This window comes from Xyrauchen texanus, chromosome 24, assembly GCF_025860055.1.
Source record: "Xyrauchen texanus isolate HMW12.3.18 chromosome 24, RBS_HiC_50CHRs, whole genome shotgun sequence".
Classification (NCBI taxonomy): Eukaryota; Metazoa; Chordata; class Actinopteri; order Cypriniformes; family Catostomidae; genus Xyrauchen; species Xyrauchen texanus.
The window spans coordinates 20936727-20956500 of NC_068299.1; the positions used below are offsets into that span (position 1 = coordinate 20936727).

The 19774-nt window shown below is 38.4% G+C and overlaps 1 protein-coding gene across 2 annotated transcripts in view; it reads left to right on the top strand.

Moving 5' to 3' along the window:
- Positions 1-5937: 5937 nt before the first annotated feature.
- Positions 5938-19774, top strand: part of LOC127618157 (mitogen-activated protein kinase kinase kinase 21-like) — a 28421-nt gene continuing 14584 nt past the window's right edge. For both annotated transcript variants that reach the window (XM_052090449.1, XM_052090450.1), the window contains exon 1: positions 5938-7571. In XM_052090449.1, coding sequence (XP_051946409.1) covers positions 6794-7571 — 778 coding nt within the window. In that variant the 5' untranslated portion in view covers positions 5938-6793. The remainder of the gene's footprint in view (positions 7572-19774) is intronic.

Consider the following 19774-nt stretch of genomic DNA (forward strand, 5'->3'; position numbering starts at 1 on the left):
TTGCTCTTGCAGGACGTTTTGATACCATTCTTTTTTCATGGCAGTGTTTTGGGCAGAATTGTGATAGGGCCCGCTCCCTTGGATGAAAAGCAACCCCACACATGGATGGTCTCAGTATGCTTCACTGTTGGCACAACACAGGACTCATGGTAGCGTTCTCCTTTTCTTCTCTGGACTATCGATTTTCCAGATGTCCCAAACAGTCGGTAGGGGGCTTAATCATAGAAACTAACTTGCACCAGTCTTCTGCTGTCCAATCTTTGTACTTCCTGCAGAATTTCAGTCTGTCCTTTATGTTTTTCTTGGAGAAGTGGCTTCTTTACTGCTCTACTTGACACCAGGCCATTGTCCAAAAGTCTTCGCCTCACTGTGCATGCAGATGCACTCACACTAACCTGCTTCCAATATTGAGCAAGCTCTGCACTGTTGGTGACTCAATTCCATAGCTGACTCCTCAGGAGGAGACAGTCCTGGTGCCTGCTGGACACTCTTGGATGTCCTGAAGCCTTCTTCACTGCAGTTGAACCTCTATCCTAAAAGTTCTTGATGATCCGGTAAATGGTTGTTTCAGGTGCAATATTCTTTGCAGCAATTTCCTTGCACGTGAGGCCCTTTTGATGCAAATTGATGATGGCAGCACATCTTTCTTTAGAGGTAAACATTGCTAACAAGGACACAATGCTTGGAAGCACTTCTTCCCTCCTTTTATAGCAAACAGTCTGCTCTTATAATCCAATCAGAATGATAGAGTGATTTCAATTGACTAGTACTCATTCACACTTTCCCAGGTGCTGCTGATATGATTAGTGAAATTATGTTAGCTGGTCATTTTGTGCCAGGGCCAAAACACAGTGAAATTTGGGTTTTTGTGATATAGTAAAAAAACAATTGTCACTTCAAAATAAAAACAATATTTATTTAATTACTCCAAAAATCGAAATAGTTTATTGTGTCCACAGATCCCCTATTAACAAATAGACATAACTTTTAATATCCAACATAATAGAATGTCACAGATCACTATTTTCCAGTGACAAAAAATAAGATAATTTAACCTCAAAATTGTTGATATTCAGATGAAATATCAAGACTAAGAGGAGCACAGACATTTAGCAAAGGTGTTGAGATTATATTTAGTGCCGTCTATGGTCAAAAAATGATAATGATAATTTAGCTTAATTTTTAGCTTCTTAAATTTAGCTTAAGTTAGAAGTTTACTGAATATTGTTTTTTGTTTAATGCATTTTTTCACAAAATGTACTTAAGATTATTTTATAGATTTTTATATTAGCTGTATATATGTCCATTGTTTTATACAGTATATCCCAGACAAGGCCGTAACCATGTCTTAAACATTGGGGGGACCAAACCATTTTGGGTAGTGGGTCACAGGTGTTGATGTCACAAATATAATGGTCCTCTTTGTTTCTTTAATATAGGAATCTTGGTGTGTCTCTAGAGTCAGACCTTAGTTTCAGTAGTCATGTCAAAGCAATAACTAAATCAGCATACTATCATCTGAAAAATATTGCAAGAATTAGATGCTTTGTTTCCAGTCAAGACCTAGAGAAACTTGTGCATGCTTTCATCACCAGCAGGGTGGATTATTGTAATGGACTCCTCACTGGCCTTCCCAAAAAGACCATAAGACATTTGCAGCTCATACAGAACACTGCTGCCAGGATTCTGAGCAGAACCAGAAAATATGAACATATCACACCAGTCCTCAGGTCTTTACACTGGCTCCCAGTTACATTTAGGATTGATTTTAAAGTATTATTACTGATATATAAATCACTCAATGGGCTAGGACCTCAATATATTGCAGAAATGCTCACTGAATATAAACCCAACAGATCACTCAGATCATTAGGATCACATCAGCTAGAAATACCAAGGGTTCACTCTAAGCAAGGAGAGTCTGCTTTTAGCTATTACGCCAGCCGCAGCTGGAACCAGCTTCCAGAAGGGATCAGATGTGCTCCTACGGTAGTCACATTCAAATCCAGACTCAAAACACATCTGTTTAGCTGTGCATTTACTGAATGAGCACTGTGCCACTGTGTGTCCGACTGTTTGTACTGTATTTTATTTTATATTCTAAACTGTTTCAATTATTCTTATTTTTGTATTCTTATTTTAATCTCTTCTATGTAAAGCACTTTGAATTACCATTGTGTATGAAATGTGCTATATAAATAAACTTGCCTTGCCTTGCCTTGCCTAAAGGCACTGAATGCAATAATTTTCTGAATAAAGGCTTGAAATACAATAAAGGCCCAACATTTGTATAATTTTTTATTTTAAAAGATACATGTTTTTTTAAACTTCACACAGTACACGACAAACTATGTCTGCATTGCTAGCAATTTGCCTTGAGCTAATTTTTCTTTCTTTTTTTGTGCTGCCTCAAAGAAAATATAAATATAATTTACATTTCTTTTCATCATTGATGTATCTGTAAAAATGACATGACTATGTCAGCTGGCTAGCAAAAACAAAATACATACAATTATTTACTGCCCTCAAATAATTTTTTCCTCCCAGTAGAATCTTAACATAATAGTTTCCTCAAGAATCCTAACGCTGCTCTTTTCCATACAAAAACAATTCATATTGACCACTACTGTCCCCCCCAAAAATAAAAAATCATTATACAAATCTGTAAAAGTAGTCCATAGAACACACAGCTGTTGTATGGCCCCAGAAAGCTTGGAATATAGTGCACATGTCAGATGGAGTAATGTTATGATGTCTTTATACTGAACCTTTAATAGTGCTTTATAGTATACAGTTTGTCCTTTTTGAAGCTTGACCCCTCCTGCTCACTATAAACTGTTAATCTCTGGAATAGAGCTGCTTAAATATCTATTTTTATGTTCCTAGAAAAAAAAAAACATCTTATGGGTTTTGAACAACATAAGGGTGAGTAAATGAGTGAGTAAAAATAAATTAAAAATGTTTTGGTGAACTACTCTTTTAACTGGTGGCTCATTTTTTTAGCACAAACCTGACATTACTCAAATAAAATGGTCTCTTTTCAAAGAAGACTCTTAGGAGATGCTGTGCTAAATTCAAAATTAATTAAAGAAAAAGAAATTATTTCGAAAAACTTAAATTGATTTTAAATTATTGCAAACAAATAATGTTTGCATTAAGAATATCAATCAATCAAATTATTATTTATAGAGCATTAAAAACAACTACCATTGACCAATGTGCTGTACAATAAAACATAAAGTCCTATCAGATACAATCAGCACTAAGTCACACATAATACCAAAACAGAGCAAATACAGTAAAGCATCACATCACAAATTGTAGGCCAAATCAATTAAAAATGTTTTAGCTTAGATTTAAAAATAAGTAGTGTGGGGGCAGTTTTAATTTGACTTGGTAGGCTGTTCCAAAGATTGGGAGCTGCTATGGTGAATGCCGGATCGCCCCATAGACTTAAACTTTGATTTTGGAACCACTAAAAGGCTTTGATCGGCAAACCTGAGAGCTCTTACTGGGTGGTGATCTATCAACAGGTCAGAGAAATATGATGGTGTTAAATCTTTTCTAGACTTAAAAACCAATATGAGCACTTTAATATCAGTTCTATAGAGAACAGGTAACCAATGCAAAGACCGTAAAATAGGGGTAATATGTTCCCGCTTTTGATCTCCTGTTAAAACTCTAGCAGCCGCAAGCTAGATATAAACTAGCTTTTACAACCTAGTTAACTTGTCTATCAAGTTTTAGCGCACTGTCCAAACGGACTCCCAGATTTTTTACATAGGGCTTAACATAGGGTGTTAAGGCATCAACATTTTAATTGCCATTACTCTTGGTGTTTTAAGAAGTAAATACCACAATCTCTGTTTTAGACTCGTTTAAACGTAAACAATTTAAAGACATCCGTGTTTTAACATCCACAAGGCAAGCTACCAAGGGGTCTAAACTGCTCTTTTGAGTCAGTGGAAGATAAATATGTGTGTCGTCTGCATAACTGTGGTAAGATATGCCATGTTTATTAAAAATAGAACCAAGTGGTAGCATACAGAGTGAGAACGGTATGGAAGCTAGAGTAGAACCTTGGGGGACACGGCAAGTCAAAGGAACAGACTCAGAGTGGAATTGGCCTATATTGACAGGAAAAACTCCTGTTTGTAAGGTATGATTGAAACCAACTTACGGCTGAACTCTTTATGCCCACAACTTGTTCTAGGCAAGACAAAAGATCATTATGATTCACAGTGTCAAAAGCAGCACTCAGATCTAACAGTACTAGTGCTACAGAATCTCCGGAGTCAGTGGCTAATAATACATCATTTAAAATATTTAAGAGAGCTATCTCAGTAGAATGAGATTTCTTAAATCCTGATTGAAATGTATCAAAGATCTTGTTTTCAACCAAGAAACTCAAAAGTTGATGGAGAACTAAAAAAGAGAGGTTAGAATTGGGTTTAAAATTTGATAGAACTGCAGAATCAAGATTAGGCCTTTTAAGTCTGGGTTGTACCAAGGTATGCTTCAAGTAGTCAGGGACAACTCCTGATTCAAGGCACTTATTAATCAAATAGGTCCAACTACATCAAACACTTGTTTAAGTAGCCATGGGGGAATAACATCTATGGAAGAGCAATTGGGCTTTAGTTGGTTTACAACATCATGCAAGTGAGAAAGAGAGATAGTTGTAAACTGGCTAAAATTACCAGTATAATTTGATGGGACAGCAGGGTCATAAACAACATGGTGAATATTTTGCTTTATCTCAGTTACCTTATTAATAAAGAACTTGCAGAAACATTCACACATAGCTATCGATTCTGTAGGATAATACAAACAGCCAGGTTTAACACAGCATTAACTGTAATAAATAGTGTACTTGGGTTGTGATGATTCTTGTCTATAAGAGCCGATAAATACAAAGACTAAATATATGACACTGTCCTTGCCAAAACCTAAAAGCACATCAGAAGTCACAAGTCTTACATGTTCTAGTTCTGATCTGGGTGATAACGCTCGCCTTTGTGTTTTTCTATAGATCATTTTCTTAGGCAATGTGAAGAGAAGTATCTAAAAAGCTACCTCAAAAGCATACCAGATTACCACATTCATTAAATTCCTACAATACAGACACATTCGCTCTATTTTCTTAATCCTGACAGGCTGAAAACAGCTCTGTTAATGTTTTCAATCTGGCCATATCTTATTATCCCCTCAAAGTATATTGTGGTTACTGCCCAGATCCCAGAAAGCACATGTACATCACCAAGATGTCTGGTTTAGATCCTTTAATCTGGAAAGCATCACCATTTTAACATCTTAAGTAGATCAGATTTACAAACATTCAGAACCATAAACATCTCAAAGACATCTGCTGAATGTCTTATTAACATCTAAGACATTATTGACATCTTATAGACATAATTAGATAGACAGAAATATTCCTCTAGATTAAAAAAAACACATCAAATAAACATCTGGGTGATGTACATGTGCTATCAGGGTATATCTCTTTAAATATTGACATTTGAGAGAAGCAGGATATATTTTATTAATGTTTTTTTCTTTTGCTAATTTCAAATATACTCATTCTGTATAAGCTAATTAGCCTACACGTGTATAAACAATACAGAGTTTTGTCTAGTGCTAAAATTGTTTAAAAGTGCCAATTAAGCGTAAAGTTGGTATATCTGCCTAGTAACAAAGCCTAGTCGTATTATATACATTGCATGTGTAAAATGGTAAACTAAAGAGACATGTTTTGTTTTTTCACAGACAGTCCCCTATAGTTATTAGTCTTGACAGCATAACATCGCAGACTGAGAGGAAAGTTTCCTCTTTTGTTATGCGCGCACGCATAATTGTCACGTGAGCTCCGCCAGCCAATCAATTTCCACTTTTCCCTGCTCGTCTCTCGGGTCAGTCGAGTTGGAGGAGCGAAGAAGTGATGGCGGTGCACTCGTAGGCTTATCGATCAAAGTTTTGTTGCTCTAAAAGTCTTGGGAATCCATGATCGATGGAAAAGACCTTACTTTTTGGAATGCTGTCGGTTTATTGACGTGCGCGCGACTCTGGGGAGCGTTTCCTGATGTGCGTAAACGACGTGTCATTGGCGACAGGAGAATTTTGGGAGCCGAAGAAACTAGTTTTTGAATGAACCTCGGCAAGAGAAATACGTGAGCTAACGCGCTAGCACAGCTCAGCCTGCTGTGTTCAACTCATGCCAACAGTGTCTGTTTTTGTTCTAGTTGACAAGTACGTTAATAACTTACTTGAATTCGTTTATTTAAAGAGTCTTCGGTTGTGAAATAAACATAAAGATATGTAGCTTAATTCAATCGCCTGGGATGAGCAGGTACTTTGCACCTGTAGCTCAAGGCTTGAAAATTGCTGTATTTCTTTTTTTCTTTCTGAATTTTGTATTTACAAAAATTGAATTAGCTAAGGGACCACTTGAACTAATAATGTAGTTTTTACTTTAAAGATTATGTTTAAAACGGTGGACGTTCGTTTAAAAAACACTCTGGCTAATGTTTATGTCCGAGCTTCAGAGACACTACACTGCCAGATTGGTTGACTGGTTTACGCGGAAACAATGTAATGCGTCTCTTAACCTCTCTTAAGCAGGACTTAACCTGAGCCTCTCGTCATTAACGACACGTTGATTTGATATAGTGACCAGGAACATTTGTACGGAATTTTGTGTGTAGATGTTTCAAATGGGAATACAACTAGCGGACTACTTTTTACTTTGATTTGACATAAGCGCACCCTATGGTGCTCCTGCAGGCACCGAGACATGGATGTTCCCCAGGCCGTTTTCCCAAACGGTGAGGGACGCCTGAGCCTTGAAGACCATGTCTGGACGGAGTCCTCCAACTCTGAGTCTTGGTCTCATTCTGCTCCCGTGTGTCCCCGCTCGCTCTGGACCGCAGTTTTTGACTATGAGGCCAGCGGGGAGGACGAGCTCAGCTTACGGCGAGGAGACGTGGTGGAGGTCCTGTCTAAGGACGCTGCTATCTCGGGAGACGAAGGGTGGTGGACTGGGAAAATTAATCGTCGTGTGGGCATCTTCCCATCGAATTATGTTACATACCAACCAGCTATTTATAGACTTCCCACCGGTGGGTCGATTGGGGCTCGGGTGAGTGACCCGTCCGCCCCTGTTAAGATACCTTTTTCTGAACTTATTTTAGAAGAAATAATCGGCGTTGGTGGTTTTGGCAAAGTTTACCGGGGGACTTGGAAAGAGCAGGAGGTCGCAGTGAAGGCAGCTCGGCAGGACCCCGACGAGGACATTAAAGCAACTTCAGACAGTGTGAAGCAAGAAGCCAAACTTTTCTCAATGCTGCAACACTCTAATATTATTAAACTGGAGGGGGTCTGTTTGGAGGAACCGAACCTGTGCCTAGTCATGGAATATGCCAGAGGAGGGACTCTGAACCGCGCCTTGACGGGCAGGAGGATCCCCCCTCATATCCTTGTGAACTGGGCCGTCCAGATCGCCAGAGGCATGCACTATCTCCACGAGGAGGCTGTAGTTCCCATTATTCATCGAGATCTGAAGTCCAGCAACAGTAAGAGAATTATCATACATTCTTGAGCCATTAAAATGCTCCTTATCTTTATCAATAATTGCAGGTATTTACTCTGCAGAGAAAACACTCCGGTTTAAACAGGTTGTCACATAGGTATTTCCTTGAAATTCCTAGCATGCAATTAGCATGTTAATCATTAATCCCCACCTTCATTTACAAACCTTATCGTTGGCACACAGCATGTCAACCTTTCCCTTATAAGCCTGTGTTTGTACCAGAAAGGAGGGGAACAGAAAGCACTTGTTCTTTACACATTCCCAGACAAAAAGCACTGGGGAATATCATGTGAAACCTTTGGCATCATCCCTTTGAAACCCTTACTATGATAACACAAGACATCCAGGAAAGTTTTGCCAGGTTTGTTGCAAACGATGATATCCTATGTCTATCTGTTTAATGAATATGGAATATGTCTGCCTAAGACATCCATCCATCCATCCAATTCTAGTTCAAAGCAATATGATTCTTAAAGGACATTCAACAGCCATTTGCTAATGACATCTAACACCAGAAGAAAGCTATAAAAATTGATGGATGCTCTGAGATTGAATGGAGCCTTTGTAGTTAATGTTAAAAGACACTGGATCTCTTCAGGCCCTTTTGGCAACTGCAGGATTCCCCCATCTCAGAATACCTAGGCTGTGAGACAAACGTTCAATATTTTATTGCAATTCATTCTTGAGTGGTTTTTGCCAAAACCTAAATAAAAGTATGTACCTTAATTTCCCTATTATAATGTATGCTTACATGCCCAATGCTAAACCACTAAATGGGAATTACCATTGTAAATCTCGGTCCACAAAAGTCATCAAGATTTAGGGTTTAATTTTTTTCCTCGCCCAAATTGTGAAAACAGCACCTGCACTTTAAACAGTAGATTTAAGTCATGTGCTTCAGCAGAGTTTCTTAGTCTAGAGTCGCATAGCTGACAAATGAAAAATCACAGGCTCTTTTCTAGCCTTTCAAAGAACTAATGATGGCTGGAAAGTTTCTGAATGAGTTTGACCCTTAACAGGTTGAGAGCTTAGAGTTTGAACAGTTGGCATCTTACTAGATAAACTGTCTGTCTGCTAACTAGGTTCAGAAAACACTGATTTTGAATGAGGTCTGCTGAAAGAAGCATCAAGTCTGAATACAAATGCTTTTTAATGGAAAATTGACTTGTTACACAAGTGCAACAGTAGGTGAAAGTGTTTTGTGCAGTTCCGAGCAACATAGCAGTCATGACAGTGACGAGACATATACCAAGTACAATAAACAACATATTTACACAACACAATTTACATATCAAATGTACACATACACAATAATAATATACATTATACAGTAAACACACAATATAGAATACACATACAATAAAAATATATATATATATATATACAGTAGTTGTATTGTGGAGAATATAATTATGACAGTCCAGTGTGTGAGATAAGATTAATAAAGTGCAGTGCTGATTATTGATCGTGAAAGATCAAGTGTTCAAAAGTCAGATTGCTTGGGGGAAGAAACTGTCATGTAGTCTACTGAAACAGCATGAATATGACTGTCATTTTACTGCATATTTTTATACCAAATTTCTGCAGTGGTCTGCATGTTTTGTTGGATACAATAACCTTATCCTGGGGATCAAACTAATATAAGTTGTGGGCTAAGGACAGACCAAGTCCTAATTAATCTCTGTGTCTACAGAGTAATTGATATTTATTAGGCAATTTGTCCTGTAGTATTTTTGCTCCCTTATATCCCATTCAAGCTGTAGAGATTTTTTTTTTGTAGACTGCAATATTCAGTCTTTTTAAATATAAGATATTTAAACATAACATATGATCATATGAACATATGACATTTGATCTTTAAGACAAACGTAATTGCCATTGGTTGTGCTACATGACCATGAGAATGTAGTATTGTGTTTCTTAAGCCCCTTTCACACAGAGATCCTGGGATGAATCCTGGAAAAGTAATCCCTGGATCTGTTCTGGGACTGCAAAATTTTGATCATTCACACTGCCCGGGCTTTCCTGGAATCTGTGCTTGCATTTACACACGTCCCGGAAATGGAACGAAGTGACATCTATGCACTGCATCTCAAGTTTACTGATAAACCGCGTTTTTTCGTACCTTACCTAAAAAAAACCCAGTTAATTTCATCGTCTGTGCTGATGGTCCCGGTGTGAGATTTGCATGATAGATAAGATCATTGTGGCAGGGCGGAGGGTGGGGCCGGGTCGTGATCATACACACCCGGTCCCTTATCAGGCTAATCAAGCCTCCGAGAGGGATAAAGGCCGACTGCAGAGGATTGTGCGGGTGAGAGAGAGAGTTTACGGACATGTCTGTCATGTGTGTGTTTGTCTTTTGTTTGAGTTTGAAATTAAACTATTATTTATATTGAAAAGCTGGTTCTCGCCTCCTCCTTTCCATTGGCTGCTTTACAATGATTTATATTGTTTGATGTAAATTGTTTTTGGCCAATAAAGGACAATAAAGATTGAAAGTTAAAGTGAAACCTGTCAAAATATTAATGTGCCACAGTGCATTGCAATATTATTAAATAATAAATAAATAAACAATTTTCATGTGCTGCAACAGTTGTGTACTTGATTCAGCGTTTTTTTATTTTGCATTAGCTCAATATTTGTATGCCTAAAGCATTCTTTTTTATATATAAAAAAAGTAGGCTATTTTACTAATAAAATGTAGGCTAACTCTTGTGCTACACTTGCATTTAGAAGCCTTGAGGTAAATGTCCAGGTATTGTTTTCATGATTCTACAAGCTGTAAAATAAAAAAAAAGTTATATCCGGAAGAGAACCCGAAATCTGAGACAATGTATAAAAAAATAATTTTCTGTATCGTTATGTTCTTGCCCTTTTAGGGTTAAGAAAATAAATGAACAGTTTTTTTTTCTTCTCCCAACACAATGGATTTGGGTTATCTTCAACATTTTATATAACCAAAGTATTCACACATCTCGGAATTCAACCACACCGTACTGCTCCGACATTAGTTGTGCGGTGCTTTGAATGCAAAAGGAATTAATTTTTTCATTTCAGGTTTGTGATGCTGTAATTGTAGCCGATTGTTGTTGAACGTATATTTACAATGGGAGCATTAATTCTTTTACTTGGTTTGGGGGGGACTGACTGACTCAACTGAATTTTTATTAACACAATGCCACGAATGAGAATTTATGGAAATATATAACATTTTAAATAATTTTTTTTTAAACCCGCGCAGTACAAAGTAAGATGCTCTTTAAAAAAGAAATCTTAATTTTAATGGTATAAGACTGTAAAAATGCTACAGTATTACATTTGTTAATGGGTAGTTGCCTTATACTTGCAGTGAATTTCTGGCAACCACAGCTGCCAGTTTTTTTTTACAGTAAATTTAACAGGATTTTTTTAAAGTGTGTTAAATCTCTATTTTGCAAACAGAATTTATCCTAGAGATAAATATGTCATCACTAGGACACACATCATTCCCGAGAAAAAGTTACTTGGATCTGATCCCTGGACCAGATTTTCTGGGATTCTGGCTCTGGCTTGCATTCACACAGAAGGCATCCTGGTATTGACCCCGGCAGTGTCCTCTGATTGGAGCCCAGTGTGAATGAGGTTTTAGTCATAGATGAATTTGGCAAAGGCCCTTATCTGCCTCCGGTATACTACACATTGGTTAACCTAACACCTACAAGAGGCATTTCAAATGTTCAAAGTGTAAGTTTGTAAGTGTAATTTCTTAACAGAACAGATTAGCCTGTCTGATGTACTACTACTACTACTCCTAGATCATTTACAAAATGAACAAAACAATTGTAAATCGTAATGAAATGTAAATTAAATAAATCTCTTTACTCAAATTAGAGTATTTAGTGCTTTAAAAATCTGATCAGTTGATGACACTTGTTTAATATTGTACATTTATTTTGTGTTAATCCATTTTGGTTTCATTTAATGATATTATAAATCAAGCGGTTTCTAATATTTCAGATCTCTTTCTGTAAATTCACTATAATCTTTGTAACCATGTAATTCTCTCTAACATATGAAAATTAGCTGAGTATTTCCAGAACTGAAAAAGGCAGCATTCCACTATCTACAATAGACGCAATGTGGCACCCTGCCCCCGTGCAGCATGGTAGATCTACTGTTAACACAACTCAGTTTGTTCATCTCTCCACAGGATTGTGACAAACAACACTGGAAGCTTGCTGACCTTAATTGAAAAAATAACGTGTGTTTACACAGGGCTGCACTCAGGACAGCACCCATTATGAACCAGACCTTTTCAACCATGTTCATTTGCCAACTCAAGTTCCAATACATTGTTTTGCAGGTTAAAGGTGGAGAGTACATTTTTGGGGAGGCACAAAACATAAGGTTTTCCTTTAGGAAATACATTTTTTCTTTCTTTTATCGATTTGCTTGGTATCCAATCTTGTCTAGCTGATCAATGATTATTTTTAGCAATAATAATAGCAAATAGTGAGTGAAATTATGTTTTTGCAGCCTAATCTTTTAATACCTCACTCAAAGGAATGTCTCTAACGAGGGGGCAAAAGCTTAACATAAGTTTGCACAATGGAATGGTCAAGCACTGGTTGCTAGGTGACTGCCAGCCCGAGAATGCCTCGACTCCTAAGCCTGAAAGGCTTATTTTCATTATTTTTAATCTCCTCAATAGCTGCTATTTTCTCTCCAAGACAGGGAGCTTCCCCTGATTGGGGGTATAGTATATAGCAGAACTGTAGCCAGCAGTCCCTGTGAAACTTGGCCTCTCCCCACACTTCAGAACTCACTTTAATTTAGCAATTTTGCTCACATGAAATGAAACCTTAAGGAATCTTTAGCATGTGTGCTCTCCAGAATACACACACTCAGGCTGACAGCGTAGAAGACAATGAACTTGTTTGGGGGGGGATAGGGAACGGTCCACGATAATCATACCACAGGCAATGGTTATCTGAATATAAAGGTGATTTTCTGCCCCATGAAACAGTCACCACTGAAATCTGAGCCAAGTAAAGGCAACTAAGAAAAAACTGGGGTCAAGCAGAGCAAGATTGTTTTTAAATTTAAAAAGTATTTAAAAGTAATATTTAAAAAAAATATTTTAGTTTCACATTGCTGTCTGCAGAACTTGTTTGACCCGGTCAATTTTGCCTCTGTCTGGGTATTTAAAAATGTGGTAGGCTTAAAGGAATAGTCTACACAAAAATTAGCATGCTCTTATAATTTCCTCACCCTTATGTCATCCCAGATGTGTATGACTTTCTGTCTTCTGCTGAACTCAAATTAATATTTTTTGAATAATTTCTCAACTCTGTAGGTCAATACAATGCAAGAGAATGGGTGCCAAAATTTTGAAGCTCCAAAAATCCCATAAATCAGCTTAAAAGTAATCCATAAGATACCAGTGGTTTAATCAATTCTTCAGAAGTGATATGATAGGAAGCAGATCAATATTAAAGTAATATTTAAGACTTCCTGTTCTGGTTGCTGCCGGCACACTGCATGAGTCTGTGTTTGTAGCTTGCTAGCCTGCTTAGCTGCATTTTACTGTGTCCTTTGGGTTTATCTTCTTTTCTACTATTTCAACAACGTGTATTTTACTACTCTCACCCATTTCTCTCTTTTTATTTTCTTTTTTCTGCTTCTCGCATCTCAACTGCATGCATTCGTTTTCTCCATTGTGTTTTACATGGATTATTGCACCAATCAAAATCATCTGCTGATTAGCAACCACATCAATCTCTACCCCTCACCACTCAACCATAACAACAACAAACAGATATGGTAAGTCATGACATTTCTTCCTTCATTGTATGCCAGATGGTTACTAGAGCTTCATCGGTCAGTAGAGAGAGATTCAGGCTGGCGGAGAAGATTAAGTTAGAAAAATTCATCCAAACACTAGTGGAGGTCAGTGAGACAGAGAAGCTGGTAGATACGGTTTCGGATGTGGGTAGGACAGTGAGCAATACACACACTTTGTTTCCGGCTGTAGAGCTCCCGCAGCAGGGCATTTGGGTGACGTCTCTGCGGCATACTCAGCAAAGCGACACCACTCTCCTGTTCCTGTTAGTGTTTCCAGTCGTTTCTTCCCACTCGGCGATGCACCCACTGAGAATTATGTTGAAAGAGCCCTTGTTATTGGGGATTCTATTGTAAGGTACGTGGAAATCGAGATTTCTACCACCATTGTTAAATGCATTTCCATGGCTCGAGCATCTGACATCAGATCAAATTTACAAGTGCTGGCTAATACTAAGCATTTAGATTTTCTAAAATGTAATCACTTGACAATTGAGTCACTCAATGGCTGGATAAATCACTAAAATATTATTTGACTCTTGATGGATGTACTGTTACATCATCTGCTACAGCGAAGAATTTGGGTGTTATATTTGATACCAACAGCATTCTGCCACCTCAGAAATATTGCTAAGTTACGACACATGCTTTCTGTTACAGATGGGAAAAACTAATTCATGCGTTCATGACCTCAAGACTAGATTATTGTAATGCATTACTGAGAGGATGTCCAGCAAGTTCAAAAATAAATGTTGTCACATATTTGACAAAATCCATCTTTCTTGTAAATATTAGCCTGTGCTCGTGATGGAACGGTATTGGAGCAATGAAAATGAGATAAAAAAATGCTCTTCTGTGGTGGCCAAATTTGTCAGTTTCGCTTCTATTCCGCAAAACTCCCGTAACGTGTGTCACGTTCACTGATCAGGACGATTGGTAACACAGTCGGCTATGATGTATATCGTGCAGTCTGACATAATGTCGCACAGTGTGCCATGGCGATATCAATGCTTTCATATAGTACAGTCTGACATGCAACAATCGTAAAGGGCTATTATAAATCGTACAGTGTGCACCCGCCTTAACACTGTTCGGGATACAGACACACTCAGTTTAAATCTAGACTAAAGACTCCTATTTAGCCAGGCATGCACCTAATTTATCCATCAACTCACAATTAGGCTGCTTTAGTTGGGTCTGCCGGATCCAGAATCATTTATCATGATCTATAACTCTGCATAAAATGAAAGGGCATCTACGCTAATATTATTACATATTTTTTCCATGTCTCAACCTCGGGATTCAGATCCAGAGCCAGCCAGATCCAGCTCCGTTCCTGCTTGGTGTTGGGCTCCACTGCTACATGTCACTGAGCGATGACAACAAACTACAGCCGGTGCTAGCCAGACATCACTTCAGTCTTTTGACTTGAGAGGATGATCTGATGCAACTCCCAACTGTAAGACATCGGATACTTGATATGCCACTGCCTGAACCTTGGACATAGGATGGACCTCACCGAAATGACCTGCATTGATCTCTGCCTGCATCACCTTTTTCTATTAATGGAATACATAGACTATCATTTAATTGTCAACAAAAGCCTTCATCAGCCAACTACAAAGGACAATGCATCTATGTGAACTTCTGCAGTTAATCCAGGATGGACTTCAAAGACATTAGTCATTACATTTAATAAATAATATTTTTTTAACTCTGGACCTTAACGCTTGGTTAATTTTAAACCATGACTTGCACTGCAAACAAATAACTAATATTAGCATTATTTTCATGTTGTTTAGCCAAAGGGGAACTGGCCCCCTCAGTGAGTCTGGTTTCTCCCAAGGTTATTTTTGTCCAATGACCAACATCTTATGGAGATTTGTTTTCCTTGCCGCATTTGCCTTCAGCTTGCTCACAGGGGTTCTAAATACAATTATTTAATTTAAATAATGCTTATACACAATTTACAATCATATTTAATCAAACTACACAATGATCACTCGAAGACTTTATAGATATTACAGTTTCATTATTTGATTTTGTTAATGCATGATTTTGCTGTGAAGCTATACAAAGAAAAATTAATAAACTTTACTATAAATCCTCCTCTCTGCTCAGTCAATCTCCTTTTTTACTTTCTCTTCTCGGGTTTTTGGTGATTCATATTCTTAATGTATATCACCCTCTACTGGGCAGGGAGAAGAATTTCTTGCAAAAATGACTTAAATATAGGGCTGGGTATCGAGTTCGATACATTCGTTACCTCTAAACAATCGAGTATTGAAAAATGTCTTGTTGTTCAATACCTAAGGGGTTAATCTCGTCAACGTCAGTGATAAGCATGTAGCATGTTAGATGTACACAAATCTAAAAGTGCCGGTGATTGACTGTGTGTAATGGCATCAAGGAAAAACAGTAGTTTACGCCGGTTACGCCCAGAGACACGGCTCACATGTGAGGCTGTAGTGTGTATGTGTCCCAATCCCCATAGATGGAAAAGATGTGGAAAATATCTAAAGTGTGGCTACGTTTCACCAGGCTCGATGCCAACAGCGCGTGATGCAATATTTGCAACAAGATAATTGCTGCCAAGACCGGCAGCGTATGATGAAGCACTTGAAAGTGCACGGAATAAACTTAAGAGCAAAAAGTTGCTCCGTCTTCGAATGCAAGAGACCGAGCCGGTGCAGTCATCCTCTCAGCATCCTAATACCACTCGAGTCCTCATCAAAAACTACTGATGAATGCAGCGGCGCTATGGCTGTGACACCGAAAGGAGGTCAACGTTTTTCAAACAAACTTGTGTACATGTTAAATTAACGTTTCTGTGTGCGGTGACATATAAACTTGGACCTACATAACGTTAGGTATTGTTTGGATTTATGGCTATAGATAGCTAGCTAAATCGATGCTAAAAATGCTTTAAGGTTGACAGTAACTGATCAAGTTTAATGTACATTAAACTAGTTATCTTGTTAAACCATACTTATCCTTAGGGTTGGCTGAATTAACAGTTCTACATTTATGCATTTGGCTGATGCTTTTTATCCAAAGCAACTTACAGTGCACTTATTACAGGGACAATCCCCCCGGAGCAACCTGGAGTTAAGTGCCTTGCTCAAGGACACAATGGTGGTGGCTGTGGGGATCAAACCAACAACCTTCTGCTTAACAGTGTAGTGCTTTAGCCCGCTACACCACCACCACTCCAATACTTCTCGTATTGATTCGATCCAATACGAATCAATACTTAACCACCTCTATTACTACCCCCCCCATCCCCAACCCCACCCACAAGAACACCCCAGTGGTCCCACATGATTGTAGACACAAAAAGAAATATTAAAAAATAAAATATTATAATCACACACAACATCTACACCTCTCTCTCCACTGTCCCTCACCGAGAGCCCTCCAAAAATATCAGATTTTTGCCCCACTTTCCCTCAAACAAGTCCAAATTAAATTACCCAATCCTCTAGATACCCCTTCTTCAAAAGCTGCCATCCTCCCCATCTCCTGTGGAAGATAGAAATGGCGCTCTGTCCAACTTCCAAACCCTTAAAATTACTTGTCTGCCAATCATAACACTTTTCAGAACCCAATTTTATAAATTTGTCCCCAAATGTATGACAAAGTAAAACTTGAGTGCCCAAAATGTCACACAAATAACTCTGAACCCTCAACCAAAAATTTTGAATCTTAACAAGTCCCCAAAAGACAGGAGTTGTGTCTCCAACTTCTAATTGGCAATTCCAGCAAGTGGGTGTGTCTTTAAAACCAAGCCTATATAATCTAGAGGGGGTCCAGTAAAGTCTATGTAAAATCTTAGATGCAGACTTGATATTGTTTAGAATCCTAGTCCACACTCCTTCCTCCAATACCAAATTCAAATCTTTCTCCCATAATCTCTTGATAGAATTTAAAGCTCCATCCTCCAGACTCTGAATTAGCAGGGAGTAATACACTGATGCCTCATGACCTTTTCCAAAAGCAATAATCACCTCTCCCAAAGCATCTGGTGCATTAGGGGGTTGCCTCTCCACCTCTGGCCTGGATATTAGACAAAACCAATCTTTGCCCCTGAGGTTCTGCTAAAACAATAATGATTCTCCCTAATTTATCTTTAATCTGTTTGAGAGATTTGAATTGTAGATGTTTACTTGTCAATGTAATGACTCTCCTGCTCTTACTTGAGTGCTAAAGAAAACATGCCCACCCCATTTCTTCCCACATTTTTCAGCTTCCTGCGTGGAAAGATGTTTTTCTTGAAGAAACACTATATTACATTTCTCACACTTAAGAAAAGAAATAACCTTCCTTTTTATGGGATGCCCCAACCCATTCACATTCCACGTGGAGAAAGATAACCCACTCATAATAACATTTGACATTTTGATATAATATAAAAAATAAATTATGTGTCAAAAAAAAAGATTATAAAGACCACATTCCAACATTAGTGCAACAATCAAACCCCAAACTCCCACAATTCACAGAACCAAATGAACAGAAAAAAGAAAAATGTGTGGATTAACCCTGTGCATGACAGTGCCATCTGCTGTCAATCCTTCAAACTCAAAAGGTCCATGTATGCCTACGAGAGCCCCCGCAACAACTTTGCCATCAGATTGCTCAAGTCCGGTGCTTCTACACAAATTCTGTTAGGCAAAACTACATAACAGAAAATACTTTGTAAAACAAAACCCAGCCAATAGGCAGAATAAACCCAAAGAACATGTAGATTCATTCACAAAACTGTCTCGAAGGTGTGTTCCTCCACAAAACTAATTCCAGCCGATATAAAGCCATTCAGTTTCCTCAGACAGACACACAGGTGTTCAGTGAGCCGGCTGTTTATGAGTGCAGCAGATGATGTAATAATTCCAATGTCCTGCAAAAATACTCCACAAAACAAACTCCAACCAACAGGAGGTTATAACGAACGGATTCATCCGTCACTGTCCCGAAGCAGTGTTAGTTCACAAAATGAGCCAGCACAAAAAGAAACAAAACGGGTATCCCGGTTCCTCGGGTGGTCAAGAGTCAAATTCACTCAGAGGCCGCATGAAAAATCACACCATGAATTACTCAGTCTGTCAACTTTATAAAAGACATCCTTTGTGTGGGCATGTCGATATTTTGCAGCCATCCTCAGCATCCACACTCAATCTGTCTGGGAACCCCCGTGCAAATGTGTTCCTTCGTCAATGCAAAAGTTTCTTGAAGGAGAAGTGTTATAACACAAACAGAAACTCTTCAGACAGTGTGTATGTTTAGTGAGTCAATCCACTCACATGATAAACACCAAATGGCTTACACACTCCAATGTATTTACGAAGGACAGTGCTTGTTTGGGACACGTAAATACTTTGCGGCCATCCTTCGTATCTGTTCTTAGTTTGGCCGGAAACATCAGTGACAAAGCGATCTTCCGTTGATGCAAGAGTTTCTTACACTCATTGAATCTATCGCGTTTCTCTCTTGTCGAATGCACAAAATCCTGGAACAAGAAAATATTGCGATTCTTCCAAGAAAGCTTTCCTTTGCTCCTCGCCTCGCGCAACACAAGATCTTGATCGGATGATCTAAAAAATTTGGCCACAATTCATCGGGCCTGTTTACCTCAGCCGATTTGCGGACATGGACTCTGTGAGCTCGCTCGATTTCCATCTTATAGCCTGTTATGTCGAGCAGACTCTGGAAGAGCTCTTCTAGGAATTTCACCATATCTCTGCCTATTCCTTCGGCTCCTATTTTTGAGATTGAGTGGATTAGCGGATAATTCCCTTTCTGATGACTCCAGATAATCGATCAATTTCTCAACATCTGCCTCTCTTGTAACCAACTCCGAGAATTTTGTTTCCATCACCATAATCAATCGACGCATTACAGCGAGATATTCCAAGTCAGCAACAACCTTCGTCAGCATCACAGACAGTTGACGCTGGATTTCTTCTCCCGTTGCACCATCCAAATCGAGTCCACGGTCTGCAGGCCCGTCAGAGGTTTCAGCTTGAGCACATAAGTGTCTTTTAATGTCTCCAGAGCCCCAGGATTTTGACTTCTTTGCCATGTTCACCTCACAGAACAAATACTAGGTGTATCAAATCTCACCAGATTATAACAAGAAAATAATTTAAAAAGTGCGCAGAGCTTGTCGCTCACACGTCTGCTCCTAGCATGGCGTCACGTGACCTCCAATAAATTGTAATCTTAAGTGTGAGTGTTACATTCAACATTTATAATCCAAACAAACTTTGTTGCACACATTTTACTGAAATGTGTCCAAATTCAAATTATGACAGTTTATTCGTATGTTAACAGTTTATTTACTTAAAAGAGAGCAGACCTAGTACA